Below are 25,499 nucleotides of genomic sequence, written 5' to 3'. Positions count from 1 at the left end.
TAAAGGAAAGCAGTAAAGGAAAGTAATAAAGGAAAGAAACAAAAAGATAAGTCAGTTTTGCAATAGAAAAGGAAATTGAATGCTTAAAAGAAATAAACAAATAATTGCGCATAAATTCACAATCATAGTCTAAAATGGTAAAAGCCTAAAAGTCCCAAGCGGAGTCGCCACGCTGTCGCGCCCCCTTTTTCTCGCGAAATCGGGTTTATGGCATTTGGGAGGACAACTCGTTCCCTTTTGGGAATTGGGTTTGAATAGAAGAGTCGCCACCTAATGATTTAAGTACATTAGGACACTAAGAAAGGTTTGATTGAACAACCAGAGATTGGGTAAGAGCTTGAAATTATCCCGAGGGGAAGGTGTTAGGCACCCCTCAGGATCCACTAGTGTGGTTCCCGGCCAGGCAATTATTGTGACTTTAGTGCAAATAACACATAGGCAAATAAAGGCTTCAAATAAGAGGGAGTTTTCACGTAATGGTTACAAATAACAAAAGTAAGAAAAAAGAACTAAAAGGAGTTGATTTTCTTAAAAGAAATGGTTTAAAAAGATTTAAAAGAAACAAAGAAATCAAAGGGAAGGGGGGGGGGGTCCTAGGTTTATTAATAATATGGATCACCCCACATAACATCCGGTAATCACTCCTCAGTGAGGGGCTACACGTGATGTTATTGCGTGGTCATCATATCCATATCTACCCTTTCCCACCCTATTAACGTATTAAAGCACGGAATGGTCTCGTTTACTTATTGCATGCTATTTCCCGCCCTAATCCTTATCAGTCCCGGAGGCATTTAGGACTACTAATCCTAAAGGGAAGGGATATTGGGCTTACTTGTGGTTTCAAAAGGTAAAAATACTAAGGCGACAAACAAAACATATATGGCAAGTGTGGGGAAGCATATAAACAAATGAAAAAGGCTCAAATAGACCTCCTTTAAAAGAAAGCACATAATCTAGGATGACTAACACATACTGTTTAAGGTCTGATTAAAACTTTAAGGTTGAGGCAGACTGATTTATTACATAGTTCAAATAAGAAGCCCGAATCAGGCCTGCCTGCCGGCTGTAGCCAATAAAATCTGATTCAGTTTATAAGTTTACCCTATGGCTTGCCTAAATGTTAGACGAAAACCTATAGGCATGATATCTACTGATTTCAGAAACAATGAAATAAACTGAATAAATATTGATTTAAGAAAAATCGTCAGTTATTAAAGAAAAGCAAGTTTTAGCAAGAGATCATAAGTCACTGTTACTGGTTTTAGACTTATAAGCGAGTGAAACGATTCAGACTTGATTAATAACTCCTATAGGCATGCTTTCTATGCGTTGTTGATTTTAAACCCCTTTTAACAGACATGGTAAAATGCAGAAATCCTATAAACATGATATCTAGGTGTTGAATTTCATTTAAGGCCTATGAACATGATATCTAATTGAGATTGATTGATTAAGACCTATAAACATGATTGCCAAATGAAGAATGTATATGCAAGATTCAGAAAGACCTATAGGCGTATTTTCTATATGCATATGCAGGATTCAGATTTCCAGGTAATTATAAACATGATATCTATATGAGAAAATGTAGAATTCCTACAGACATGGTATCTATATGAGAAATGCAGAATTCAAGAAGTAAACTATAGGGAGGATATCTATATGAGAGTGCAGAAATTCAGAAATACACCTATAGGCAAGTTATGTATATGAGAGTGTAGTAATTCAGAAATACGCCTATAGGCAAGTTATCTATATAAGAGTGCAGAAATTCAGAAATACACCTATAGGCATGATATCTACCCTTCGCATACATAGTTATCCCTCCCTTTTCACTAGACATCCCCAAGAGTTTATTACAAAATTATTACAGCCTAGAATGAAGATAAAAGAAGAAAATACATCAGAAATTAAAACCAAGGAGAGCCTGATTCAGACTTCCTATCTGAAATATGAAGTAAACCAACTCCAAGAGATCATGATCCAAAGCCTTTCTCCTATTTGGATGTGTCAGAGTTCCCTAATAATTTCATAAGAACTCCGGGCAGTGCTTACACCCGAATGTATCACCAGATTAGGACATAGTGCAGTGTGGAAGGGCCAACCTCAGGTGTCCCAGTCCAAAAGGAACTCAAGGTCCCAAGGCAAGGCTCACTAGAGAGGGGCAGAACTTAGGGACTAAGAGAGAGTGCAAGTGCAGAAACAGAGTGCTGGATGGGGGAAAGGGAAAGGGAAACAGTTACAAATAAATACACATAGGGGTATAGAGGAGGTAGTAAAGAGGCAAAAACAGGCTGGTGGGCATACCCAGCAATGAGAAATGCTGGCACACCCATAAGCCTGTTAGAACACACTGTTTAGAGATTAGGATCCCAAAGGATCAAGTTTAATTCATGGACAATAACTTACATATTGCCATGTCTTAAACCAGATGCTCCAACACATAAGGAGGTAGGGAATAGGGATTCATAGCAGAAACAATCAGAAAGAAATCAACATGATAATTGAAATATTGAGCTCTACAGAAACAGTAAGTCGACATAGATACACAAACTATAAATAAACACATTGTTGTGATGCTGAAGCTTAAATTAGGACATACCAGTTTCAAAGAAACAAGTAAAGAAAACAGTAAGTCTTGTAAACAGGCCACAGTGCAGACAAGTAGAGAGAATATTATTGTGTGAGTATGAGTTCAGAGGGATTGTGAAATTGTGTTTGAGTTTGCGAAAGAGTTGTGCATTTATAGTGTGAAAATCGGACGAAAATAAGGTAAGAAAATAGTTAAGGAACTGAATATCAATTAAGAATCAATCACACAAGACTTCCTTTAATTAAGGAATTCAGATTCAAACGGGTAAGAACTATTTAAGGAAGGAAATTAGCTAAGCACTTTGTGCAAAGTAGGCAATTAGGGGTAAATACATAAGAGAGTTATTTATGTACAAAATTTTAAATACACGGTTGTACAAATAAGGTAAGAAAATTAATTAGTAGCCAGTAAATCAAAGAGTCTGAGATTTGCAATTATTGGTCCATGAATGAACCAAGTAAGAAAAGATGAGAAAAGGTTTTTTAACTTAAGTCGAATCACAAGGAAATCAGCAAACAATGGAAAGAAATCAATCATACCTGCTTAGAAGGAAGTCTGAACTGGTCACAACTTTGAAAGCCACTTTAGAGGGAAGTTCTTCATATATATAAAAAGCATACAAACATGTTGAGTTGAAAGAAGATGTCATGCCTTTGCAAAAATCAGTAGGTAATGGTTGTCACATAAGTCAGTAATACAGAAGAGAAATAGAATCTAGTAGCATACAAAAGATCCAATGCAAAAGATCTTAGAAGAGTTTAGCAAAAAAGTCAGAATCATATGAAAACAAGGATGTTCAAACTCAGTTCAGAGACTCGAAATTGGTCTGAAAGAGTTGAGGGTTTTTGAAATAAAACCCTAGTTCAAGCAAATCACAGAGCAAGACTTGGAGGAACCCCCAAATTCTAGGGTTTCCACCATTAATCGAGTGCAAAGATGAGAGGGCAAGTAACTAAATCGAAACAGGTTTTGAGGTCTCAAAAAGAACTGAAACTTATAACATGTTTCTTTCAGCAACAGAAACTCATGAGAAACATGATAGAACAGTAACATGCAGAACACAGTAGAAGAGCTCAAAGAAAATAGAGTAGAAGAAACTAATTCGAAACATAATGGGAAAATTGATATGAACAGTAGGAGAAGCATATTAAGAAGCTTTTTAGAATAAGCTTAACCAGAACTCAGTAGGTGGAACTTAATAAGAACACTTAAGAGCATAATAATGGAAAATATAGTAGGAGAAACACACAAGATCACAGTAGAAAAAATACACGAGAACACAGTATAGGAAAATACAGTAGAAGAAGTATACAAGAACACCGTAGAAGAAGCATACAAGAACACGGTAGAAGAAAATACAAGAACACAGTAGAGAGAAATACACACAAAAAGAAAAAGTAAGTCAAAGAAACATTTAAATACTTTCAGAAAAATCCTAGGCCGGAAAAGAGATGATTTTGAAAGTAATTTTGAAAGAAAAGTCAACAAAATCGTTTTAAAAACTTAAGAAAAGCATGGATCTGGAACAGATCTAAGGAGATCAGAAAAATCTCGAAGGGTTAGGGTTTCAAAAGAACCCTAGTAGTGAGAAGGCTTGGAAAAGTTACTGATCTAAGCTGGAGAAGTCAAAACTAGGCTCGAAGCAGGCATGGCCGCCGGAGCAAGTCGGAGATGGCAATAGATCTTGAATCAAATGAAGCCTGGACCAAGCTTCTTCGTGGTCAGGCCTTAAATTTTCAGAAATCAGGCGTGTGGGAGTCATAGGAGGCCAGTGTAGGACTCCGATGGCCTTGGAAGCCATGGATTCCGGTGGTTTTCAAGGTGGAAGTGGTGGTAGGTGGCTAGGTTTCGAGAGGGTTTGAGAGAATGGGGAGGGTTCAGAGGCGGCTTGGTAGGTAGAAAATGATTTAGGTTTAGGGGGGTTGGGTAATTAAAAATGGTAATGAATAAATGTGGTCGTTGATCATTTCGATCAACGGCCTGGATTAAAAGGGGGGTCGGGCGGGTCATTTAAACGGGTTGTGGGATGGGTAATTTTAGGAATTGGGCTAGGTGATTTGAAATTGAAATTGGGTTGGATTAGGGGTGCAAATTAGGCTGAAATTGAAATGAAATCTGGCTAGATTTTAAATAGCCACTTTTTCCCATTTATTTTATAAAAAGTAGCAAATAAAAATCTGGAAATAAATTGCATGTAATAAAATGATTTATAACATATAATTATCTATTTAAAATACTAGACTTAATTTTTATAAATATAAATGCAATCAAATCGTAAATGAGACTAATATTGCAATTACATGCAGTTGAGCTTTAAAAAATGCTAAATAAATTTGTAAAAATATGCAAAAATTATCTAAGCTGTAGTTTAGCATAAATATGAGAATCCAACAAGTGAATCACCAAAAATGATAATTTTGGACACTTATTGAATTTTTCTTAATAAAATAAGGCAATAAAATTGATTTTAAAAGCCTTTAAAATTAAGGAAAAAATAATAAAAATATTTGTAAATACTTATATATGCATACATATGCTATTTTGAAAGTATTTTGCATATAGAAATATACAAAAAAAATTGGGTATCAATAAATGGGAGAAAACTGAAGAAGAAGAAGAAGAGAGGAGGGGGGCATTGGTGTAGGGTTAGAGAGAGAAGGGAATTGGGAAAGTGAGGGGATTGATATTATTTGGGGGGGGGGGATTAAAACTATTAGAAAATAAAGAAAAATGAAAAAGAAAAAAAATGAAATTACTTACCTTGCGACGAAACAGCGAATTGCCGCGGTCGACCGCGGTGGGATTAAATGCCTCGAGGCAGAACCTTCGCGTTTCACCGCGGTCCCACAGCGGTCGCGGTGGGTCGAGCACCTGAGAGGCAAAAATACTCGTTATTGATCGCGGTCGAGCCGTGGTCCCGGTGCGAGGATTATTTTTTTGTTTTTTTTAATTTTATTTTTTATAAGCAATTTCAGAAGAAAACAAAAACAACAATATTCGTGGGTTGCCTCCAATGCAGTGCCTGATTTAACGTCGCTGCATGACGCAGATAAGTGCATTTACGGTTTGCTCGACCTCTGAGGTTCCGTCAGGTGGATCTCTGTCACATCTTTTGGTTCATTCATGCCTACATATAGCTTCAATCTCTGCGCATTGACTCTAAACGTGTGAGAGTCTTTCTCTGAGGCAATCTCCATGGCCCCTGAAGGGAATACTTCGACCACTCGAAATGGACCAGACTATCGTGACTTGAGCTTACCCGGAAATAGCCTTAATCTTGAGTTATAGAGCAATACCTTGCCCCCGAGGTTGAAATGTCGCTCAATAATGTTCTGGTCGTGCAACCTCTTCATTCTTTCCTTGTACAACCTTGTGCTCTCAAAAGCCAGATATCGAAACTCATCAAGCTCATGCAATTCAGGTGATTCTCGTTGTGCCCGCAGCCTCAATGTCTAGGTTCAGCTGTTTCAGTGCCTACCAAGCTTTATGTTCAAGTTCCACGGGCAAGTGGCAGGCCTTCCCGAACACCAACTTATATGGTGACATACCAATTGGTGTTTTAAAAGTAGTTCTATAGGCCCAAAGTGCATCATCTAGCTTTTTCGCCCAATCAGTTCTTGTGGCATTTACAGTCTTGGTCAATACACTCTTTATCTCTTTATTAGACACTTCCACTTATCCACTGGTCTGAGGGTGATAAGGTGTTGCCACCTTGTGGTGCACATCATACTTCGCTAGCAACTTCTCGAAGGCTCGATAATAGAAGTGGGTGCCTCCATCACTGATAATAGCTCTCGGGGTCCCAAAATGGGTGAATATGTTCTTCTTCAAAAACCCCACCACTACTCTTGCATCATTAGTGGGCAATGCTGCAGCTTATACCCATTTGGACACGTAGTCAACAGCAACAAGTATGTACTTGTTGCCAAAGGAGCTGACGAAGGGTCCCATGAAGTCGATCCCCCAGACATCAAATACTTCAACCTCTTGAATTGGGTTCATGGGCATCTCATGGCGACGGAATATGTTCCCGGTTCACTGACATTCATTACAGCCCTTCACCCATTGATGTGCATCCTTAAACACTGTTGGCCAAAAGAAACCGGCCTCTAGTACTTTCGCGGTTGTCCTGACTCCTCCAAAATTCCCTCAATACGCCGATGCGTGACATGCCTGCGTAACAGAAGATTGTTCTATCTCAAGGACACACCTCCGGATCATATTGTCAACACATATTCGAAACAAATAAGGTTCATCCCAATGATACATGCAGCAGTCACGATAAAACCTTTTCTTTTGTACATATAAAAGGTCATAGGGAACTATACCGCTTGCTAGGTAGTTTGCAAAATCTGCATACCATGGCACTTCCTCAAGACTTGTAGCGAGCAGTTGCTCGTCTGGAAAGGTTTCCAGAATATCCTCAACCTCAACTGAGTTTTCAGCTCCCTCAAGTCGTGATAGATGGTCAGCGACTTTGTTTTCTGTGCCCTTACGATCACGAATTTCGAGGTTGAACTCTTGCAGTAACAGCACCCAACGAATCAGGTACGGTTTAGACTCATTCTTCTTAATCAAGTACCTGAGAGTTGCATGATCAGTGTATACAATTACCTTAGAGCCAATCAAGTATGATCTGAACTTGTCGAAAGCAAACACCACAGTCAACGTCTCTTTCTCAGTCACCGTGTAGTTCAGCTAGGCTCCACTCAGCATTCTACTAACATAGTAGATTGGATGCATTAGCTTGTCTTTACGCTGTCCCAATAGTGCCCCCACTGCGTAGTCACTGGCGTCACACATGAGTTCGAATGGTTGCTCCCAGTTGGGGCAACAATGATGGGTGTTGTGACTAGCCACTTTTTTAACTCCTCGAATGCTACCCTGCAATCCTTAGAAAACAAGAAAGGGTGATATTTTTCTAACAACTTACAAAGAGGGTTGGCAATTTTTGAGAAGTCTATTATGAATCTCTGGTAGAAACCGGCATGCTCGAGGAAGCTCCTGATTGCCTTGACTGAAGTTGGAGGTGGCAACTTTGCTATCACGTCAACTTTAGCATGATCCACCTCTATTCCTTTACTTGATACCCGGTGTCCCAAGACTATGTCCTCTTGTACCATGAAATGACACTTCTCCCAATTAAGAACCAGGTTAGTCTCAATACATTGTTTTAGCACATGAGTCAGATTAATAAGGCACTCTTCGAATGAGTTCCCCACCACTGAGAAATCATCCATGAATACCTCCATTATGTCCTCTACCATGTCAGTGAATATGGCCATCACACACCTTTGGAATATGGCAGGTGCATTGGATAGGCCAAATGGCATCCTCCGAAAAGCATAAATGCCATATGGGCAAGTAAAGGAGGTCTTCTCTCTGTCCTCTAGTGCAATGGAGTTTGATTGTAGCCTGAGTACCCATCCAGAAAATAGAAGTGAGACTTCCTGCCAATCTGTATAGCATCTGATCAATGAAGGGAAGTGGGAATTTGTCTTTCCGGGTGGCCAGATTTAACTTTCTGTAGTCCATGCAAATTCTGCAGCCCGTGACTGTTCTTGTAGAGATCAGCTCATTGTTATAATTTTTGACCACTGTCATGCCACCCTTCTTAGGCACACATTGCACCGGGCTAACCCAACTGCTGTCAGAGATTGGGAAAATGATTCCCGCATCCAACCACTTTATTACGTCTTTCTTCACCACTTCCTTCATGTTGGGGTTCAACCTTCTTTGGTATTCCCTGGAAGGTTTGTGTTCCTCTTTCAGCAGAATTTTATGCATATAATAGGCTGAGTTGATCCCCTTAATGTCTGCCATGGTCCACCCAATGGCAGTCTTACACTACTTGAGTACCTGCAAAAGTTGTTGTGCATGTACATCTAACAAACTAGATGAGATAATAATAGGTAATGTGGAGTTAGGTCCGAGGAACTCATACTTGATATGGGCGGGCAGTGGATTCAATTCCAGCTTTGGTGGTTCTTCTATGGAAGGCTTGGCTGGAGGAGTTTCTCTATTTTCCAAGTGCAGGAGCTCAAATTCAAGAGTTCTATCCAGAACCCTCTACCCTCTAAAGCCAACACCCATTCTGCCAGTTCTTCCCCATTCACCTCATCTAAATTTACCAGACATGCAGCAAGAGGGTTCTCAATAGTCAGCATCTCATCATCAGCTTCTACGATTACATCCACGACATCAATAAGAGAACAATTGATGAATTCACTTGGTTGCCTCATAGATTTCTGCACATTGAATGTTATCTCTTCATTGTTCAACCTCATCTTGAGCTCCCCAGTTTCACAATCAATGAGAGCTCTCCCAGTGGGCAAGAACAACCTTCCCAAAATTATGGGAATCTTTTCATCCACATTGCAGTCTAGAATCACAAAATCTGCACGGAACACAAATTTCCCTACCTGAATCAACACAACATCCAAGATACCAGAGGGTCTTTCATGGTCCTGTCAACCAGCTGCAACAACATCGAAGTGGGTCTAGCTCTTCCAATCCTCAACCTCTTTTAGATCGCTAGGGGCATAAGATTTATGCTAGCCCCCAAATCACAAAGTGTTTTGGTGAAAGCAAAGTTACCAATAGTGTAGGGAATTGTGAAACTCCCTAGGTAAGACAACTTCTCAGCAATTGGTCTAGTCACCGCCGCACTGCAAGTCTGAGTAAGAGTCACCATGGCCAAGTCCTGGAAATCTAATTTTCGGGACATCAAGTCCTTCATCATTTTTGCATAACCAGGCATCTCCTTCAAAGCATCAATCAATGGAATATTTACCTCGATTTGTTTCAACATCTCCAAGAATTTCTTGTATTGTTCCTCGTTTTGGTACTTGGCCAGCCTCTGTGAGAATGATGTGGGGGGTCTCTTCTTCCCAATGATTTGGGTATTTTCTTTGTCAGCTACCACCTCAACTACCGGTTCCTGGGTTGTCTCAGCCTCAATCTTTGTGTTATGTTCTTCCTAGGCAGGCTACTATCACCTCGGTCAGTTTCGTTGACTCATCTAGTTCAATGGGCAATGGTACAAGTGTCTCAGCCTGTCTGCTTTCTCGTTCCCTCTCTTGCTCAAAGTCTATGTCTCTGCCATTACGTAGACTCACTGCCATCAGCTGCTTCGAGCCTTGATCTTTTGGATTTATTTGGGTGTCTGGGGGTAATGTCCCATGAGGACGATTATTCAAAGACATCAAAATCTGGCCCATTTGTACTTCAATATTCTTAATAGCTGAATCATGTGCATCTACTCTTTCACTGATTTTTGCGTTTGACCCAATAATCTACTGCATCATTGCCTCGAGTCTAGCAAACCCATCTTTCTGTCGTCCACCATGATGTTGTTGAGAAGGATGATACCCATGCTGCTGATTTTGATTATTATATCCCTGTGGCCTTTGATAAGGCGCCATATTGTTGTGAGGTCTCATACCTCCCATGTTTCCATTGTTGAGTTGTGGCTAGACTGGCCTGTATGGCTGATTTTGTTGGCCCCAATTTTTACCACCCTAACTCTGGCCTCCATGATTAGACACATAATTCATGTCCTCGGGGTAGTGATGATGATCACTTTCTGCATTCCACTGGTTATCAATTGGCTGACTAATGCAAGATGTGCATAAGCCCCTATTGGTAGTATCTACAATGTGTACCTGCTGCTTCTGCCCTGACTCTTCCACCTTTTTGGTGAGTATACTCATCTGTTTCATTAATGTGGCCATGTTTTCAGCAAGAGTGTTGGATGGATCTAAGGGCACTGAGTGAACTACTGGAGTGATAGGTGCATTCTTCGTTGTCCCCCCCAAATTCTGTGCCATCTTGTCAAGCAAACTCTGGCCTTCTCTCCATGTTTTGATAAAAAATGCTCCACCAGCTGAAACACCGACATTACCCTTCATGCCATCTGACAATCCCATGTAAAACCACTGCCCCAACATGAGATTTGGAATACCGTGGTGCAGACATATAACCAACATCCCTTTGAATCGTTCCATGTTTCGTGCAGTGTCTCCATTGGTCTCTGTTTGAAACTCAAATTTTCATCAATTTGTTGAGAAGTCTTACAGGGTGGGTGAAACTTGTTCACAAATTTCTTGACTAACTCCTCCCAAGTTGTTATGGAATTAATGGGGAGTGAGTTTAGCCAGATCTGGTGTGATGACCCAAAAGGGTCATCACTTGTTTTAAAACGAAACTCCGTGTTCTGAGGCCTTTAAAACCTCATTTAAAGTTACCTCGATTTGCGTGCACAGTTCAGACGCGTAGCCGAAAAGCTTACATATGAAATTCTGTGAAAAATGATAAAATTTGATTATAAAATGAGTTAATTTGATTTCGGTCAACGTTTTGGGTAAACGGACCCGGACCCGTGATTTGATGGTCCCAGGGGGTCCGTAGGAAAATATGGGACTTGGGCGTATGTCAGAAATCGAATTCCGAGGTCCCAAGCCCGAGAAATAAATTTTTAAAAGAAATTATTTTCTGAAACTGTTTATGGAAAATTGAAATGAAATTTTCTTAGAACATGATGGTATAGGGCCCGTATTTTGGTTCCGGTGCCCGGTATATATCTTATATAGGGTTTAAGTCATTTATGTAAAGTTTGGTTGAAAATGGACGTTGTTTGACGTGATTCGGACCTAAATTGCTAAATTTGATACTTGATGAAGTTTGAGAAAAAGTTCTTGATTTTGAAGTTTGATTCATTGTTATTGAGGTTATTTTGGCGATTTGATTGCACGGATAAGTTCGTATAATGTTGTTGAGTTAGTACGTGTGCTTGGTTTAAAGTTCCGATGGCTCGGGTGAGTTTCGGGTAGGTTCCGGGATGTTTTAGGCTTAAAGCCAGAAGTTGCAGATCTCTAAACTCTACCAGTGCAGTCCGCGGTCGACCTTGTGCGGTGCGCGGTGAAGGTTGTGCGTCCGCGGTCGGCTTTGCGCGGTCCGCATAGGGCACTGCAGTGCGGTCCGCAGTCGGTTTCATGCCGAGCGCGGTGGAGACCTGTGCGATCGCGGTCCATTTTGTGCGGTCCGCACAGGGGGTGTGAGAGAGGTATAAATAGACAGGATTTTCAGTCATTTTTCATTTTTCAAAACCACAAAAGCATAAGAGGCGATTTTTCAAACAACCTTCCTTCTCCAAATCAATTGTAAATCGTTTTTAACTAGTTTCCTTCAATCATTAATATCTTTAACATGATTTCAACTTCAAATCAATGATTTCATGGGGGAAATTGGCTGTTTTGGGTAGAACCTAGGTTTTTCAAAAATTGGGGATTTGAACCTCGATTTGAAGTCCGATTTCAAAACAAATCATATATTTGGGTTTGTGGGGGAATGGGTAAACGGGTTTTGGTTCGAACCTCAGGTTTTGACCATGTGGGCCCGGGGCGATTTTTGACTTTTTGGGTAAAACTTTGGAAAACTCATTTTCGTGCATTGGGGTTGATTCATTTAGCGTTTATTGATGTAATTAAGTAATTTATGACTAGATACGAGCGAATTGGCGGTGGAATCAAGGGGCAAAGCTATAATTGAAGCTTGAGTTGTGTTCGAGGCATCGAGGTAAGTGTTTGGTCTAACCTTAGCTTGAGGGATTAGGAGTTGTGTCCTATTTGCTTCTTGTTGAGTACGATGTATAGGCATGGTGACGAGTTTGGTTATAGCTGAGGTAGTTAGGTGTGGTGACGAGTTTGGTTATAGCTGAGGTGGTTAGATGTTGTAAGAGTTTGGTTATAGCTGAGGTAGTTAGGAGTGGTATCAAGTTTGGTTATAGTTGTTTCTCCCTTGCCGGGACGTGATTGCTTATGCTGTCGAATCCCTTGTCGGGATAGTGTAGACCTTATTGATCTCTTGCCGGGACTCTCGTTATAATTGTAAATATTATATATGGACCGGATTGCACGCCACAACAATATTATATGTGGACCGGGTTGCACGCCGCAATAATATTATATGTGGATCGGGTTGCACGCCGCAACAATATTAAATGTGGATCAGGTTGCACGACGCAACAAAGATATAATGAAATGGGAGCGGGTGGTACGCCTATCACAAGATATAATAAAATGGGAGTGGTTGGTACGCCTACCACAAGACAAGTGAAATGGAAGCGGGTGGCACGTCTGCCACGAGATATGAAAAGAAAGTGAAATCTGCCTTTGTTCCCTTTTTTGTGTTAGTGGGTGGTCTTGATTCCTTAATAATTCTCTTGATATTCTGTTTTGCCTACTATTCCCCGAAGCATGTTTCCCCCTCCCAACTTTACTTATTTATTTTTGTATTTCTTTCCCGCTGTATATAATTTAATTGCACAGGTTTATTTGGTAGTTTGTCCTCGTCACTACCTCGCCGGAGTTAGGCTAGGCACTTACCAGCACATGGGGTCGGTTGTGCTGATACTACTCTCTGCACTCTTTTGTGCAGACCTCAGTGTTGTAGACTTCGGACCGCAGTGAGATTGCTGATTCTTGTTTATTAGACTGTCGCACCTCCTTTTTTCGCCCCCGCGAGGGTGCAAGGGAGTTTTTTCCAATTAAAGGACAGTCGAAACGAGATTTATTTCTTTATTTCAGAGTCGCCACTTGGGAGATTTAGGGTGTCCCAAGTCACCTATTTTAATCCCGAATCGAGGAAAAGAATATGACTCTGTCTATTTAACAGTCTGTGCACCAGAAATCCGGATAAGGAATTCTGTTAACCCGGGAGAAGGTGTTAGGCATTCCCGAGTTCCGTGGTTCTAGCACGGTCGCTCAACTGTTATATTCGGCTTGATTATTTTGATTTGTTAAATACATTTTTATTGCATGATTTTATTGTTACCGCTTCTATTTAGATTTAAAGACCCTTCTTTGAATCGAATCACGCGTACGTATATTCGTGTTATAAATTATATTTTTTAAAACATGCGGAGTTGTGTCACGCGCACGTGTACACAATAATATAGATAATATTTTTATTAAAATAATTATTTTCGAAATTATGCTTTAAATAAAATCAAGAACATTCGCCCTTTTGGTATAATTAAGTAGTGAACCTCACATCTCGTATGATTAAATAGTGAACTGCACATCTCAGGTTATATGAAATTAATTTGATATTCTCCGAAGAACCCCTTTTTAATAAAAATTTGCTCGAAGTTGCGCGAACGCATAATCCGAAATGCCTTTAGAAGTATAATCAAGTCACGCGAACGCATCCCTAATTATGCAAATTAGTTTGGGTCGCATAAATGCGTACCCATGTTTAAGAATGGAATTATTATTATACCGCGCCTAAAGCAATTAGCGTTTTATTTACTTTGGGGAAGGCCGTGAAATTTGTTAAACGGCCCATCCGAAGTCTAAGTAATCAATTAAACAGTTATTGAGAGCCCCGCAATTAGTGTGTTTTATTGGGCGAGGCTCATATCATTTTATTAAAAAAAAATAGTCCTAAAATGCCTACATTTTCTGTTGAAATTTTTCTTTACAAAATAAAGAGAAAATGTCTTAATTTATTTACATGTTATTACCTAGTTACATTATACTAGGCATGTTCTCAATTTGTCAAATTAAAAAATAGCAATCCAATTTTAATCCTAGACCATTTACATGCTGAACTTAACCAATATTATTTAACTAAACAATATTTCTACCAAATTCTTACTAGATGGCCTATTCGTTTGATTTTTACTTGACGAAGTTACTACATCATTTATTTATTTTTGGCAATATATAGGTAGTTCAATCATTAAGCTATTGTCGGATATTCCACTATATGTATTAAATAGCTACACGATTCTGATTTTTTTTGCAAACTAAATAAATTATACATACAAATAAAATTCAGAATATAATTAAAACTAATTCAAAATTTCAACTATTTATTTTTTCGTATTCATGCTTCATATTCGGATTACAATAACCAGCTTTCAGTTGTGTACCTGATATCGGAAGCAAAAGAAAATGATGATGAGAATCAGCGACAGTAATAACAATACAGCAACAACAGTCCAGCAGTAACAACCCAGTAACAGACCGGTGGAGTAGTAATCCCAAAAACAAAAGCTTTAAGCTTTAAATGAAACAACAACCATTAATACTAATTTCAAACAAAGAAAGAAAGCAGTAGATTTTTTAGCTTTTATTTTTATTTTGAAAGCTTAAATATTTTTTCGGAATTTTTCTCTCTTCTATTCTCTGTCCGTTTTTTCTCTCTATCTGTGTGTGTGTCCTCTCTTATTTTTCTCATTTGTCTTCAAGACTTCCCATATATATAATCCCATCCCATAAATCTTTTAATCAATTAAATCAATACTTTTTCTCTACCCAACCCATTATCTTTCCACTCATCCCCATTACATTAAATAAACATATCACACCACCCCATTATATTTTGTCCCCCATGCTTTATTTAAAATAATGCAAGATTCCCCTTTAATTTAAATCTTGTCCCCCCTTTATATTAAATAATCATATCACAACCCACCCCATTTCATTTTGTCCCCCATGCTTCAAATAAACAATTTCAAAATGTACAATTCCTAAACTACCCCCTCCGACCTTACTGAAATTACCAAACTACCCCTGAACGTACTACAAATTTACCAAACTACCCATCAGCTATAACACATCAATTAATCAAACTTAACCAAAATATAGACAATATGATCAATTTCTAACAATGTTCAAACAACAATATGAACATGGATGAACATCATAACAACAATATCACATGAACACGATTTTAACAACATTTCAACAACAAATCACATGAACACGAATTGAACAACAAAGAACAACTAAAATTTGATTGAACAATATTTTAGCAACAAACAATCCTATTTTCGGATTCAACAACAACAACAAACAAAGTATGAAGATTTCTAAATTCAATCATATTGAACTTAAAATCAACTCTAACAACATTACAACAAACAATTCTTATATTAAACTTTAAACAAGATTATGAGAACAATTCAAGCAATAATCATAAATGGTAAACAAGAAATCAAACTATACAAAATTCGGATTCAAGATCATCCAAACAAAGTATGAACATGAATGAATCTATTTTAAGACAACAAACATGACGGATTAAACGATTAAAACAATATATTCCTTTAATACAACTAAATTCTTTAAACAAATAACAAGATCGACGAAGAAACAATTATGAACTTAAACTTGAACTTAACAATATTAACAATTTCTAACAATACATAAACACATGAAACAAATTGAAGAAATAGTTGATTAAATTTCAATTTGAATCTAACAAACATCAAACTAACAAATACTTACTTTAAACAATAATACAAACATGAAATAAACATGAAAACAACTAATTAAACTTCCATTTTAAAATCTGAAAATTAATTTAACAAACAACACATGAACATGAACTAAAAATTAATTCAAACGATAAACAAAACAAACATTTGTTGATTTTAGATTCGAAAATATCAAAACAAAATACGGACAACATAAAATTCAAAAACTACTAACCGGATCGAAATGAAATATGTACGGATTGTTTCGACGAACCTCGAATGGGAATGAATCTGTCCGGATTCGACGACAAACTCAACGACGAACTCACCTTCCTTGTAAACTTTGACGAACTCAAGACGAAGCTTGACGACCTCGGCTGAAACTCGACCAAACGATATGGTGACAACAGCATAGCTGAAACAAAATAAGCTGCTCGTCGTGGCAACAACGCAGCAAAACAAGGCGGGTTTGGACGTAGCGAAGCAGGAGGAAGACGCTATGGTTTCAGAGAAGGGACTGAAGCAACACCAAGGAACGGACAGCAGCAGCCATGTGCGATGGAGGTCGAAGCTAAGGCATCAACTCGACGCCGGAGAAGACGAGACAGTAGCCATGGGGTCTGTTTGGATGTAGCAAAGCTGCTGGGCAGCGACTGAAGAAGGTGAAGCAGCAGACGACGTTACAAATCGTGGTTGAGCTTTGGTGTTAAAGGACTGTGGTCGTTTGGGGTTATGTCCGGCGGTGAGGGGTTGTTCGGAGGTGACGAACGTGGAGTGGGGTTTGCTTGGAAGCTTGGCCGGCTATGTGGGGGGGAACAGCCATGGCTGCTTGAGGTTGGGGGTTGGAGGTTGGAGAAGGAGAATAGGGGGGGCGGATGCTTTAGGCATTTTTTAGGGTTTTCTTATTTTTTTTTTTAGTTTTATTTTGTTTGTACAATAATAGGGGTGTTGGGTTATGGACTGGGTCGACCCAGTTCGAAATGGACTGGGTCATAGGGAAGGTTGGGCCATTTTTTGGGCCTATAGCTTGAAATTGAAGAAGAGGCCCAATTCCGACTTTCTTTATATTTTCGCTCTCTTTTCTTCTTTTATTTTTTCTAAAACTAAATTATAAAAATACTTAAACTATTATTAAGAACTAAATTAAGTTATAAAAGCGCAAATTAACTTCCAATAACAATTAACGCACAATTAAGTATTAATTAAGCATAAAATTGTATATTTGGACATTAAATGCTAAAAATGCAAACGATGCCTATTTTTGTAATTTTTAATTTTTGTAAAACAAATTTAATTACTAACAATTGTAGAATTAAATCCTATATGCAAAATGCGACATATTTTTGTATTTTTTATTAATTTAGCAAATAAACATGCACAGATAAATACAAATAATTATTCAAAAATATCACAAAAACACTCAAAATTGCACATCAAGAAAAATCATTTTATTTTGCATTTTTTGGGAGTATTTCTCATATTGGGCAAAAATCACGTGCTTACACAGACGACTCGAGGTAGCCCTGCAGGCGTCCGTAGGCCTTGGCGTCTCCTTCCATCTACTTTCTTATTTCTTACATGTATTTCCAGAGACAGTGTTGTATTTAATTCTTTTAGACCTTTATTTGTAGTATTCTTAGACCGTCTGTGAAACTGTGACACCAGTTCTGGGTAGTCGAGACTCAAACAATTGTATTAGACATTCATGTTCAGACGACTTATTGTTTTCGTCCACTTATGTTATATTCCGTTGTTTAATCTTCGTAATTGTTAAAGAGAATAAAATTGGTAAAAAGATAGATGGTTCAATAATTGTCTTGCCTAACTCACATTAGTAGGTGTCATCACGACCCCCCAGGTGGGTAATCCGGGTCGTGACATCTAGGCAGCTCCTATCACTGAGAATGGAAACAATAACAGCTTGATTGCTTCCTGGGTTACGTTGGGCTGCCTTTGAGTTTTGTAGATTGACAGGAAATTCTTCAAGTGCTGTTGAGGATCTTCAATTTGTGACCTCAAAAATAGTCCCTTATTCTGCAACAAGTGCAGCATGTTGTTCGTGATTTGAAACGACCCAGCCTGTATCTGCGGGACTAAAATCGTTGTGGCCAAGTTCTCTGCTGTGGGTTGTGCCCAGTCATATAGCGCAGCCTCTAGCACAAGAGGTGCCATTGGCACTACTGGCGCTACCAACGCAACTGGGTCTACTATGTGATCCCCCATGTCTGGTTCGAATTGTTCAGTTGTTTGTTTTTCCGGTTGGCCCGATTCAAGGCCTTGAAAACTTTCTCAGGATCTGATAATGCTTCAATTAGTTCACCAGTTCTCGATGAGTTTCTAGGCATGCACCTGTACAACCAAGAAAAACGTTAAAATTTCAATGTATAGATCGGGTATAGAGAAAACTGACTACACTAAGAATTTTGTATTTCTTTCAATTGTACTTGATAACAACATTAATTTTCCGGCAACGACGCCAAAATTTGATCACGCCTAACTATGCCTTATAAAAAGGACACGCGGACGTTGCAAATATAATTTGGGTATTTCGCCCAAAGTCGAACCCACAAGGAATTAACCTATCAATTACTCTCGTTAGACTTACGAAATTCTACGTAATCAACTTCCCAAACATTTTGAATAACAATTGAGTGTGTTTATACTAACTAAGGCTGACTGTGATTAAGCAAATAAAGACTAACTATGATTAAGTTGTAAACAATTAAGAGAAAGATCTAAGGTTATGATTTTCCCTATTGATGGAATCCCTTCCGGTTATGTTTTACATAAATTCGCCTATTCGTCTTTATCAATCATGAGCACTCTTATTACCGTAAATCTCTCCTGAGTAATCACGACAATTTACTAGATGCACTCTCTCGAGTTATGCTAACTGGCTTTGTTAATTACAGCTCACTTTAGATTGCACTCAAGGCTTCGTTATCCCTAATCCCGCCTTTAAATCCTCGGTTATTGATCCCTCATATACTTTGGGAGTGGTATTGTTCAACAATTACCTAAATATGCACTCTCTCCCGAGTTATGCACACTAAATAGGCACAACTAATTGAGGATCCTATCAATTAACTACAACAAGAACGTAGTTAAAAAAATAGAGAGTAAACTGGACAACCTATATTAACATAACAAGAAGTTCATCCTTCAATAGGTTCCATCAAAACCCTAGACTAAGGAATTAGCTACTCATAACAAAACAAGATAAAACTACTAAATTGTTCATAATGTGTAATTGCAATAATAAAGAGAAGATAGAAAAACTTTAATGTTTGGTTGCTCTTCTCCCACACTTATTCTTGCCTCCAAAGTAGTCTAAAAACAAGCTTAAAACTTTCTTGGGCGAGCTTCTTGAGTTTATGAGGGTTTGGAATAAGTTTTTCCCGATTTACACTTTGGTCCCAAAAGTTCTGGAAGCTACACAGTTCACCGCGGCCGCGGCAGAATGCGGCGCGACCGCGGTGGAAGACAAACATTTTGCCTTGCTCCTTTAGCCTACCGCGGTCCACCCGTAGTCGACTGCGGTCGCGGTGGCTTCCTGCTCAGTCCTCTTTGCCTCTTTCTTGCTTATTTTTACTTGGGTTCTTCACGATTGGCCTTTTATCCGCCTCCTTGACTTCAAAATACTCCATGGTCTCTTCCTAACTCGGATTAGTTCCTGCGAAGCAAAAGAACACCAATTAGAGCATTTTGTTATCATTTAGCATTTAAAACAACACTAAAGCATGGTATATTTAGGATGTAAATATAGTCTATATAGCCTAATATCATGATACAATTTTGAATTTCTTCCTCTTCAAGTTTCAATATAAAATTCCATCTAAACTAGCAGCAAACTCCATAAAAATCAGCACAAAACCACCAATAACCATAGCTTTTATCTTCAGATTTAAAATCGAAGGGGAAGAATACATCCAATACAAAAAACATACAAACCAATTAAAAATGATACAAATATTGTATACTTTTATCAATATTGTATAAGGTATCATTACATGTATTGATGCATCAAATATAATTATAATACAATTCCAATACAGCCCTGAAAGAATTCTGATACAATTCTGATACAATTATCATACAATCGTGGTCTTCTGAAACTTCTTCTTCTTCTTCTTCTTCTTCTTCTTCTTCTTCTTCTTCTTCTTCTTCTTCTTCAAAAAGAAATTTTACCTAAAATTAACTCTAAACTTAACCAATCTCCTTCAAAATTAAGATATAAACTCCAAAGTATATTCTCATTCGTTTGCAAGAACACCTAATCCAAACAAATCAAAAATTCGTAAAACTCAAATATCGAAACTTTTTAATAGTTTTTAATGGAGAGAATCTTTTGCTGCTGCAAATTAGAGATAATGTTGATTGGATTTGTGTGAAGAGTGAGAGATTTGAACGGAATTATATGAAAGAGAAATAAATATTTTGAATTTTTTTTGAAAATGGGATGAAAACGTGATATTTGTGGCTTTGTGTAATTGATATACATATATCTCGAGGTGGGGGGAGGGGGAAGGCTACACCAGTTACATCCTAATTTCAAGGGATGCTGTCTTTATTAAGGTTTTGTATATAAGTAGTAAATATAGATAGAGAATGTAATTTTTAAAGAACCTAAAGAAGAGTGATAAATAAGTTTCTATTACGGTATAGATAGGTAAATTTCCCTTTAACTTTCTAGTTTAGGGCTTCTCATTTTTATAATAACTAGTTTCTATGAACGTGCTGATAATAGCACGTAATGTTTTAGGCAATTATGTATATAAAGGAGCATGCAATTTAATTAATGAGAGAATTATATAGAATCCAACAATCATTCAATGCCGGAAAATATCATTACATTAGCATAAGTTATGAATTCAAACTGATTGGACCACATCATCTAAACCTGCAAAAACGTTCAATTTAGTTATGTTAGTTAGACAAAATAATTATATACTTATAGTATAGAACTATGTATTATGATATTTTTTACCTAAGACTTCTTGATAGACGATGTTCTTTGTGTATGTTCCCTTCTGACGCTTTGGTTGTTTTGTCATGACCAGAACTTTTGTTGTGGATAATGATATTCCTCTTAAAATTGCAACATATAGTTGTCTGTGCGAGAAAACATGTTGCGGCAAATACAGTCCAACATTTGGAATTGTTTGCCGTTGTGCTTTATTTATTGTCATTGCAAAACACAAGCGTACTGGAAATTACTTTCGGATAAATTTAAAAGGATATCCTTCATTTTCCGGAGGCGAAAGTTGAATTCTGGGGATGAACACATGTTTGAAAGTACACTGACCCATCATGATTTCTGCATGTATGACATTGTTATCAAAACTTCTACATACCATTCTTGTACCATTGCATTAGCCATTTGATGGATCTAAGTTTCTCAGTAACATGATAGGTGCATTTTTCTTCAAAATCAACCTATATACAATAAGAGATCAATTTTAAATTAATAAGGATATCTTCATAAACAAAAAGATGATAAAGAAAGAGTAAAAAGCAGGTTTAATTCACTTCAATTACTAAGTTTTGTTAACTTCTTTCTGCAGCACCACACTTTAAAACTATTATTCATTAAAGAGTTTACATGACTGAAGAAAGAAAATCCAATACTTACATGCCTTTCTGTGTGTATGTGCCTACCTTAAGTTTTAACTATCACTTAAAATTAAAGTGACGATATAGCTGGCCAAGAAAATCACACTGAAATGGCTATTTTCCGGATATAAACCAGACGCGGTGCTGTGACATAATTTTTGCCGACCAAAATTTCACCAAAAATTGCAAAGGGTGTTATGTGGTTTCAACTTGACTAATATGGCCCTTCTTCTATTTATTTATTTATTTAAATCTCCTACGTTTCTTTTTTTTTTTTCAATTAAACAGACAACACTCAGCTAATAGAAATATCATAGAGTAATTTAACCTGATGGTATTAGAATTTTTTATGCTAGTAGCTAGAAAATTTCGAGAACTTCAAGGACACTTTATTTTTGTTTCACGGACTTAGAAACTTACATGTAATTTCCCCTTTTCCATTAATGTACTTAATAATTACTTTGTAAGTTACATGTAGTTTGTATTCAATTTTTTCTAATTCTTGCAAACCTAGTTTGCATTCTGATCAATGTAATGGGATAAGTAGTGACAGCAAAAAAAAAAAAAAAAAAAAAAAAAATAGTTACGGATGAGAGGTAATATATAATTACTTAAGCTATTTAATATTTATTTTATGTAACTAATAGTAGATAGAATGTTAATTTAAAATAATAAACTGCAAAACGAACCTGTGTGGTGGAAGGCCATTTGGTATTAAAGTATTTAAGTATTCTTCCTGGTAGTAGTTGTTGGTATCATCTTCTGCCGAGTCAAAACTGATAAATGTTTTGCTTTCACCAGGGAACTTGGCAATCAACATCTCATTTAGTTGATCAACATATTCATTTCTACTTGCTAAGATAGCCCTTTCCGTCATGTACTTTGCACAACTTCCATTTTTATCTAATGATGGAAATATTTCGCTTATTAAGCGATCCTCACCACTGATATTACCATTGGACTTGATAACCAATTGTTCTGGTAGAAGGACCAAATCATCTTTTATTGTATGCTCTTCACCATTGCCGATGCGAAGCAAAAAATCACTGAATGCTGGATCTGTCCTTGCTCTCATATTTTTTGTTAGTTAAATCTTTTTCCATTTTAGGCCATAAGTACGATCTAACCAAGCTAGCATTTACAGTCTCAACTCTTGTTGATTTTGGAACTACTGGTAGTACTTGACGAAAATCACCTCCAAAAATCATTATTTTTCCACCAAACGGTTCATCTACATCCATTATATCTCCGAAGCTCCTGTCAACTGTTTTGATAGTTTGACGCATTGCCATAGGCTCTTCATCCCATAATATCAACTTTGCCTTTCGTATCAATTTAGCTCCACCACTCTGCTTTGACATATTTGTGATGATTATTTCACTTGTTTCAAGAGGTATGTCGAATCTAGAGTGAACGGTACGACCCCCTGGTAAAATTGTTGCTGCTACACCACTTGTTGCTGTTGCTAATGCTATCATACTTCTTGATCTGACATTTGCAAGTAATGCACGATAAAGGAATGTTTTTCCGGTTCCTCCTAGGCCATCTACAAAGAACAAACCTGCTCTACCAGAATCGACTCTTTGCAATATAATCTTGAAAGCTTGCTCTTGTTCAGGATTTAGCTTTGATTGTGCATTAAAATCTTCTTCAGACACTTGTATAGCCTTTTCTTCAATAATCTCTCTGCATTCTGTGGGAACATTTTCATCTCGACACTGATTGAGTTTAGGTAAATCATATTTTCCAGCACTCTTGCCCATGCTTTGTAGAAAATAATTAATGCTCTTCAACGTGCATTGTAGTTGAGTATCAGATAAATATTTATGTATTCTTCTAAAGTCCTCTGACATATCCTCGTAATATGTGTCCCACAATTTTCTAATGTCCGTTGGATCACAATGTACCAATATAGTTGCAAACAAATTTCTAAGAGCCGATGGCATTTTGAAGAGAACTGCCTCGCGTAAGCATTCAGAAATACTGTTATCTGATTCTAGTAACCCTCTTTCTTTTACAGCTTCCTTGAATGTTTGACAGTCTCTTTCATTAACCATGAGTAAGTCTTCGAACGAAAATGGTCCTCTGACATGATTCAGCAACAATTTCAAGTAGTACCTTTCACCTTCTCTAAGATTAGCTGCATTTTCAAGATAAAAGGAAAATAGATGAAATTTCCAGAAAGATATAAAAAAATATATTGCGCGAAATATTAATTTCGTTACCTGTAGCAATTCGACCAATTACCGATCTTTTTTGTCTTTTGCCCCCGTCTTTGCTTGAGAGTTCCATACATAATACTCTGGGAATTCTTTGTATAGGTACATTCGTGCTTCCTCGTCTGTTGAGCATATCTTGAAATACTCCGTGAGCATTATTTTTTTGACATTGTCTGATGCTATAACAGTTGGCAAATTTTGCTTTTTCCAATAGCACTGTAAATAAAGATATAAATGTATAGGTCAGTATATCTTGTGTTAAAGTTATAAAACCAATAATGTGAGCACGACATATTTGAACACAATATCTCATGTGACCGATCAATAAAAAAGAAATAAGAATTAAAAACTTGTATTTAACAGTGAATGTCACAAATGCAATAACCTACACACAAATTTGAACCTTCATCAAAGCAGGAAATGGTGGAATGAGTTTTGTCACTTATTGCATACGGAAAATACATTGAAAGCATAGTGTATCATTGTTTCTGTAATCCAAAAAACCAGCAAACTGTATAGTAGATATTCATTACCAGATGTCTTGAGGATGGATAATGAATATAAGAAAAATAAGAGATATCTAATTGTAGCCAAGCATAAATCTGAGAACACTATCTGTATGGCTTTTTATCTTCCCCTTTTCTCTTGCATATCCACTTTTTTTCTTTATGACTATGGTGTTCGGACCAGCTTATGCACACATTGACTATTCCACAGAATGCATATCGATTTTTTTTCATAGGAAAAGGATAATAGATCTTCCTAAAGTTGCAAAAATGGATGCAACATTTTAAATTTATTTATCAAACAATCAAAAGAATTATAGTGACATCTTTCTGACCCAACAAGGCCGTAACATCTTTATCCATATTAACCAAAGAATTAAAGAAATAACACACTATCATTACATCTTTCTGATGTCAGAAGCACATTCTCAAGGTGCAAAAGAAGTGTCAAAAAGAACTGTCTAGCTTATATGGCCTAAAAAAATTAATCACTACAAGGGAGAAAACAAGAGCAGGGTAATAAAGAGAATTAAATCATCATCGTTATGAAAAGAGAACCGACAAATCCTGTAGAAGATAGGGAACTAAAGAAAAATGAAGACAATAAAGGTTTGAAAGGGTCTTTCACGTTCTGCGCCATCGAAAAATGAAGACACTAAATTGTTTCTGTTTTCATAATTTAATATGAATTTGATTTAAAAATTCATGGCAGAAGTATGCAACTGAGCGTAGTATACTCAATGGAATATTGTTATTAAACTTCAATTAGAAACTTAGATAACCTTCTTCATGTCACATTAATATTAATTTAAGAATACTGTAACAAAGTTCACTTTGGATAAAAAAAATATTATACCTGCTTGTTTATCTGGGAGATGTAGCTGAAGATTAATGACCGGAGGCTGCATCTCATTGAGATTAAACTCATAAATTCTCCAAAGTGCTTTTGGCGGAGATACCCAACGCGCATCTTAGAAGTTTTTAATTTCATTAACTATTCTTTCCCCATCATCTGATTCAATATAAACAACACATCTATCATGACCTTTATATATATATATTTATACAAATATTTTATTGCCTTAACTCCGGAGCAAGCTTCCATATTAATATGACAATTGTATCGAGTTAGTAGATAAGGATTATAGGGCACAACCCACTGATTATTCATGAACATGCCACAAACTTTTACGCTCTTCCCATCATTTCTTCTCCTATAAATAGGGTATCCATTCTATCCCTGTATTGACTTATTGCTAAATGGTCGAGTGTTGACACCTAATTTTTGACCCTATTTGAAT

At 37.3% G+C, this 25,499-nt stretch overlaps 1 protein-coding gene across 1 annotated transcript; it reads right to left on the bottom strand.

The window, feature by feature from the left end:
- Positions 1 to 20,679: 20,679 nt before the first annotated feature.
- Positions 20,680 to 25,143, bottom strand: LOC104217777 (ATP-dependent DNA helicase RRM3-like). The gene is made up of 5 exons (XM_070155522.1): positions 25,055 to 25,143; positions 23,699 to 23,908; positions 22,163 to 23,613; positions 20,848 to 21,296; positions 20,680 to 20,760 (listed from the first exon to the last, which is right to left on the bottom strand). The coding sequence occupies exons 1-3, from the start codon at positions 25,104 to 25,106 to the stop codon at positions 22,517 to 22,519; spliced, it is 1,359 nt and encodes a 452-aa protein (XP_070011623.1). The 5' UTR covers positions 25,107 to 25,143; the 3' UTR covers positions 20,680 to 20,760; positions 20,848 to 21,296; positions 22,163 to 22,516.
- Positions 25,144 to 25,499: the final 356 nt, after the last annotated feature.

This window comes from Nicotiana sylvestris, chromosome 8 (genome assembly GCF_000393655.2).
Source record: "Nicotiana sylvestris chromosome 8, ASM39365v2, whole genome shotgun sequence".
NCBI classification, from domain to species: domain Eukaryota; kingdom Viridiplantae; phylum Streptophyta; class Magnoliopsida; order Solanales; family Solanaceae; genus Nicotiana; species Nicotiana sylvestris.
The sequence above is the reverse complement of the archived record's forward strand: the minus strand, read 5'-3'. Positions and strand labels throughout refer to the sequence as shown.

Excerpts from the sequence above, each read along its gene's own strand:
- LOC104217777 (XM_070155522.1), bottom strand. The coding sequence starts at position 25,106 with ATGCAGCCTCCGGTCATTAATCTTCAGCTACATCTCCCAGATAAACAA. Across the intron at positions 23,909-25,054 it reads TCTCCCAGATAAACAAGCAG|TGCTATTGGAAAAAGCAAAA; the intron begins GTATAATATTTT and ends CTTTATTTACAG. Across the intron at positions 23,614-23,698 it reads AATTGGTCGAATTGCTACAG|CTAATCTTAGAGAAGGTGAA; the intron begins GTAACGAAATTA and ends TTGAAAATGCAG.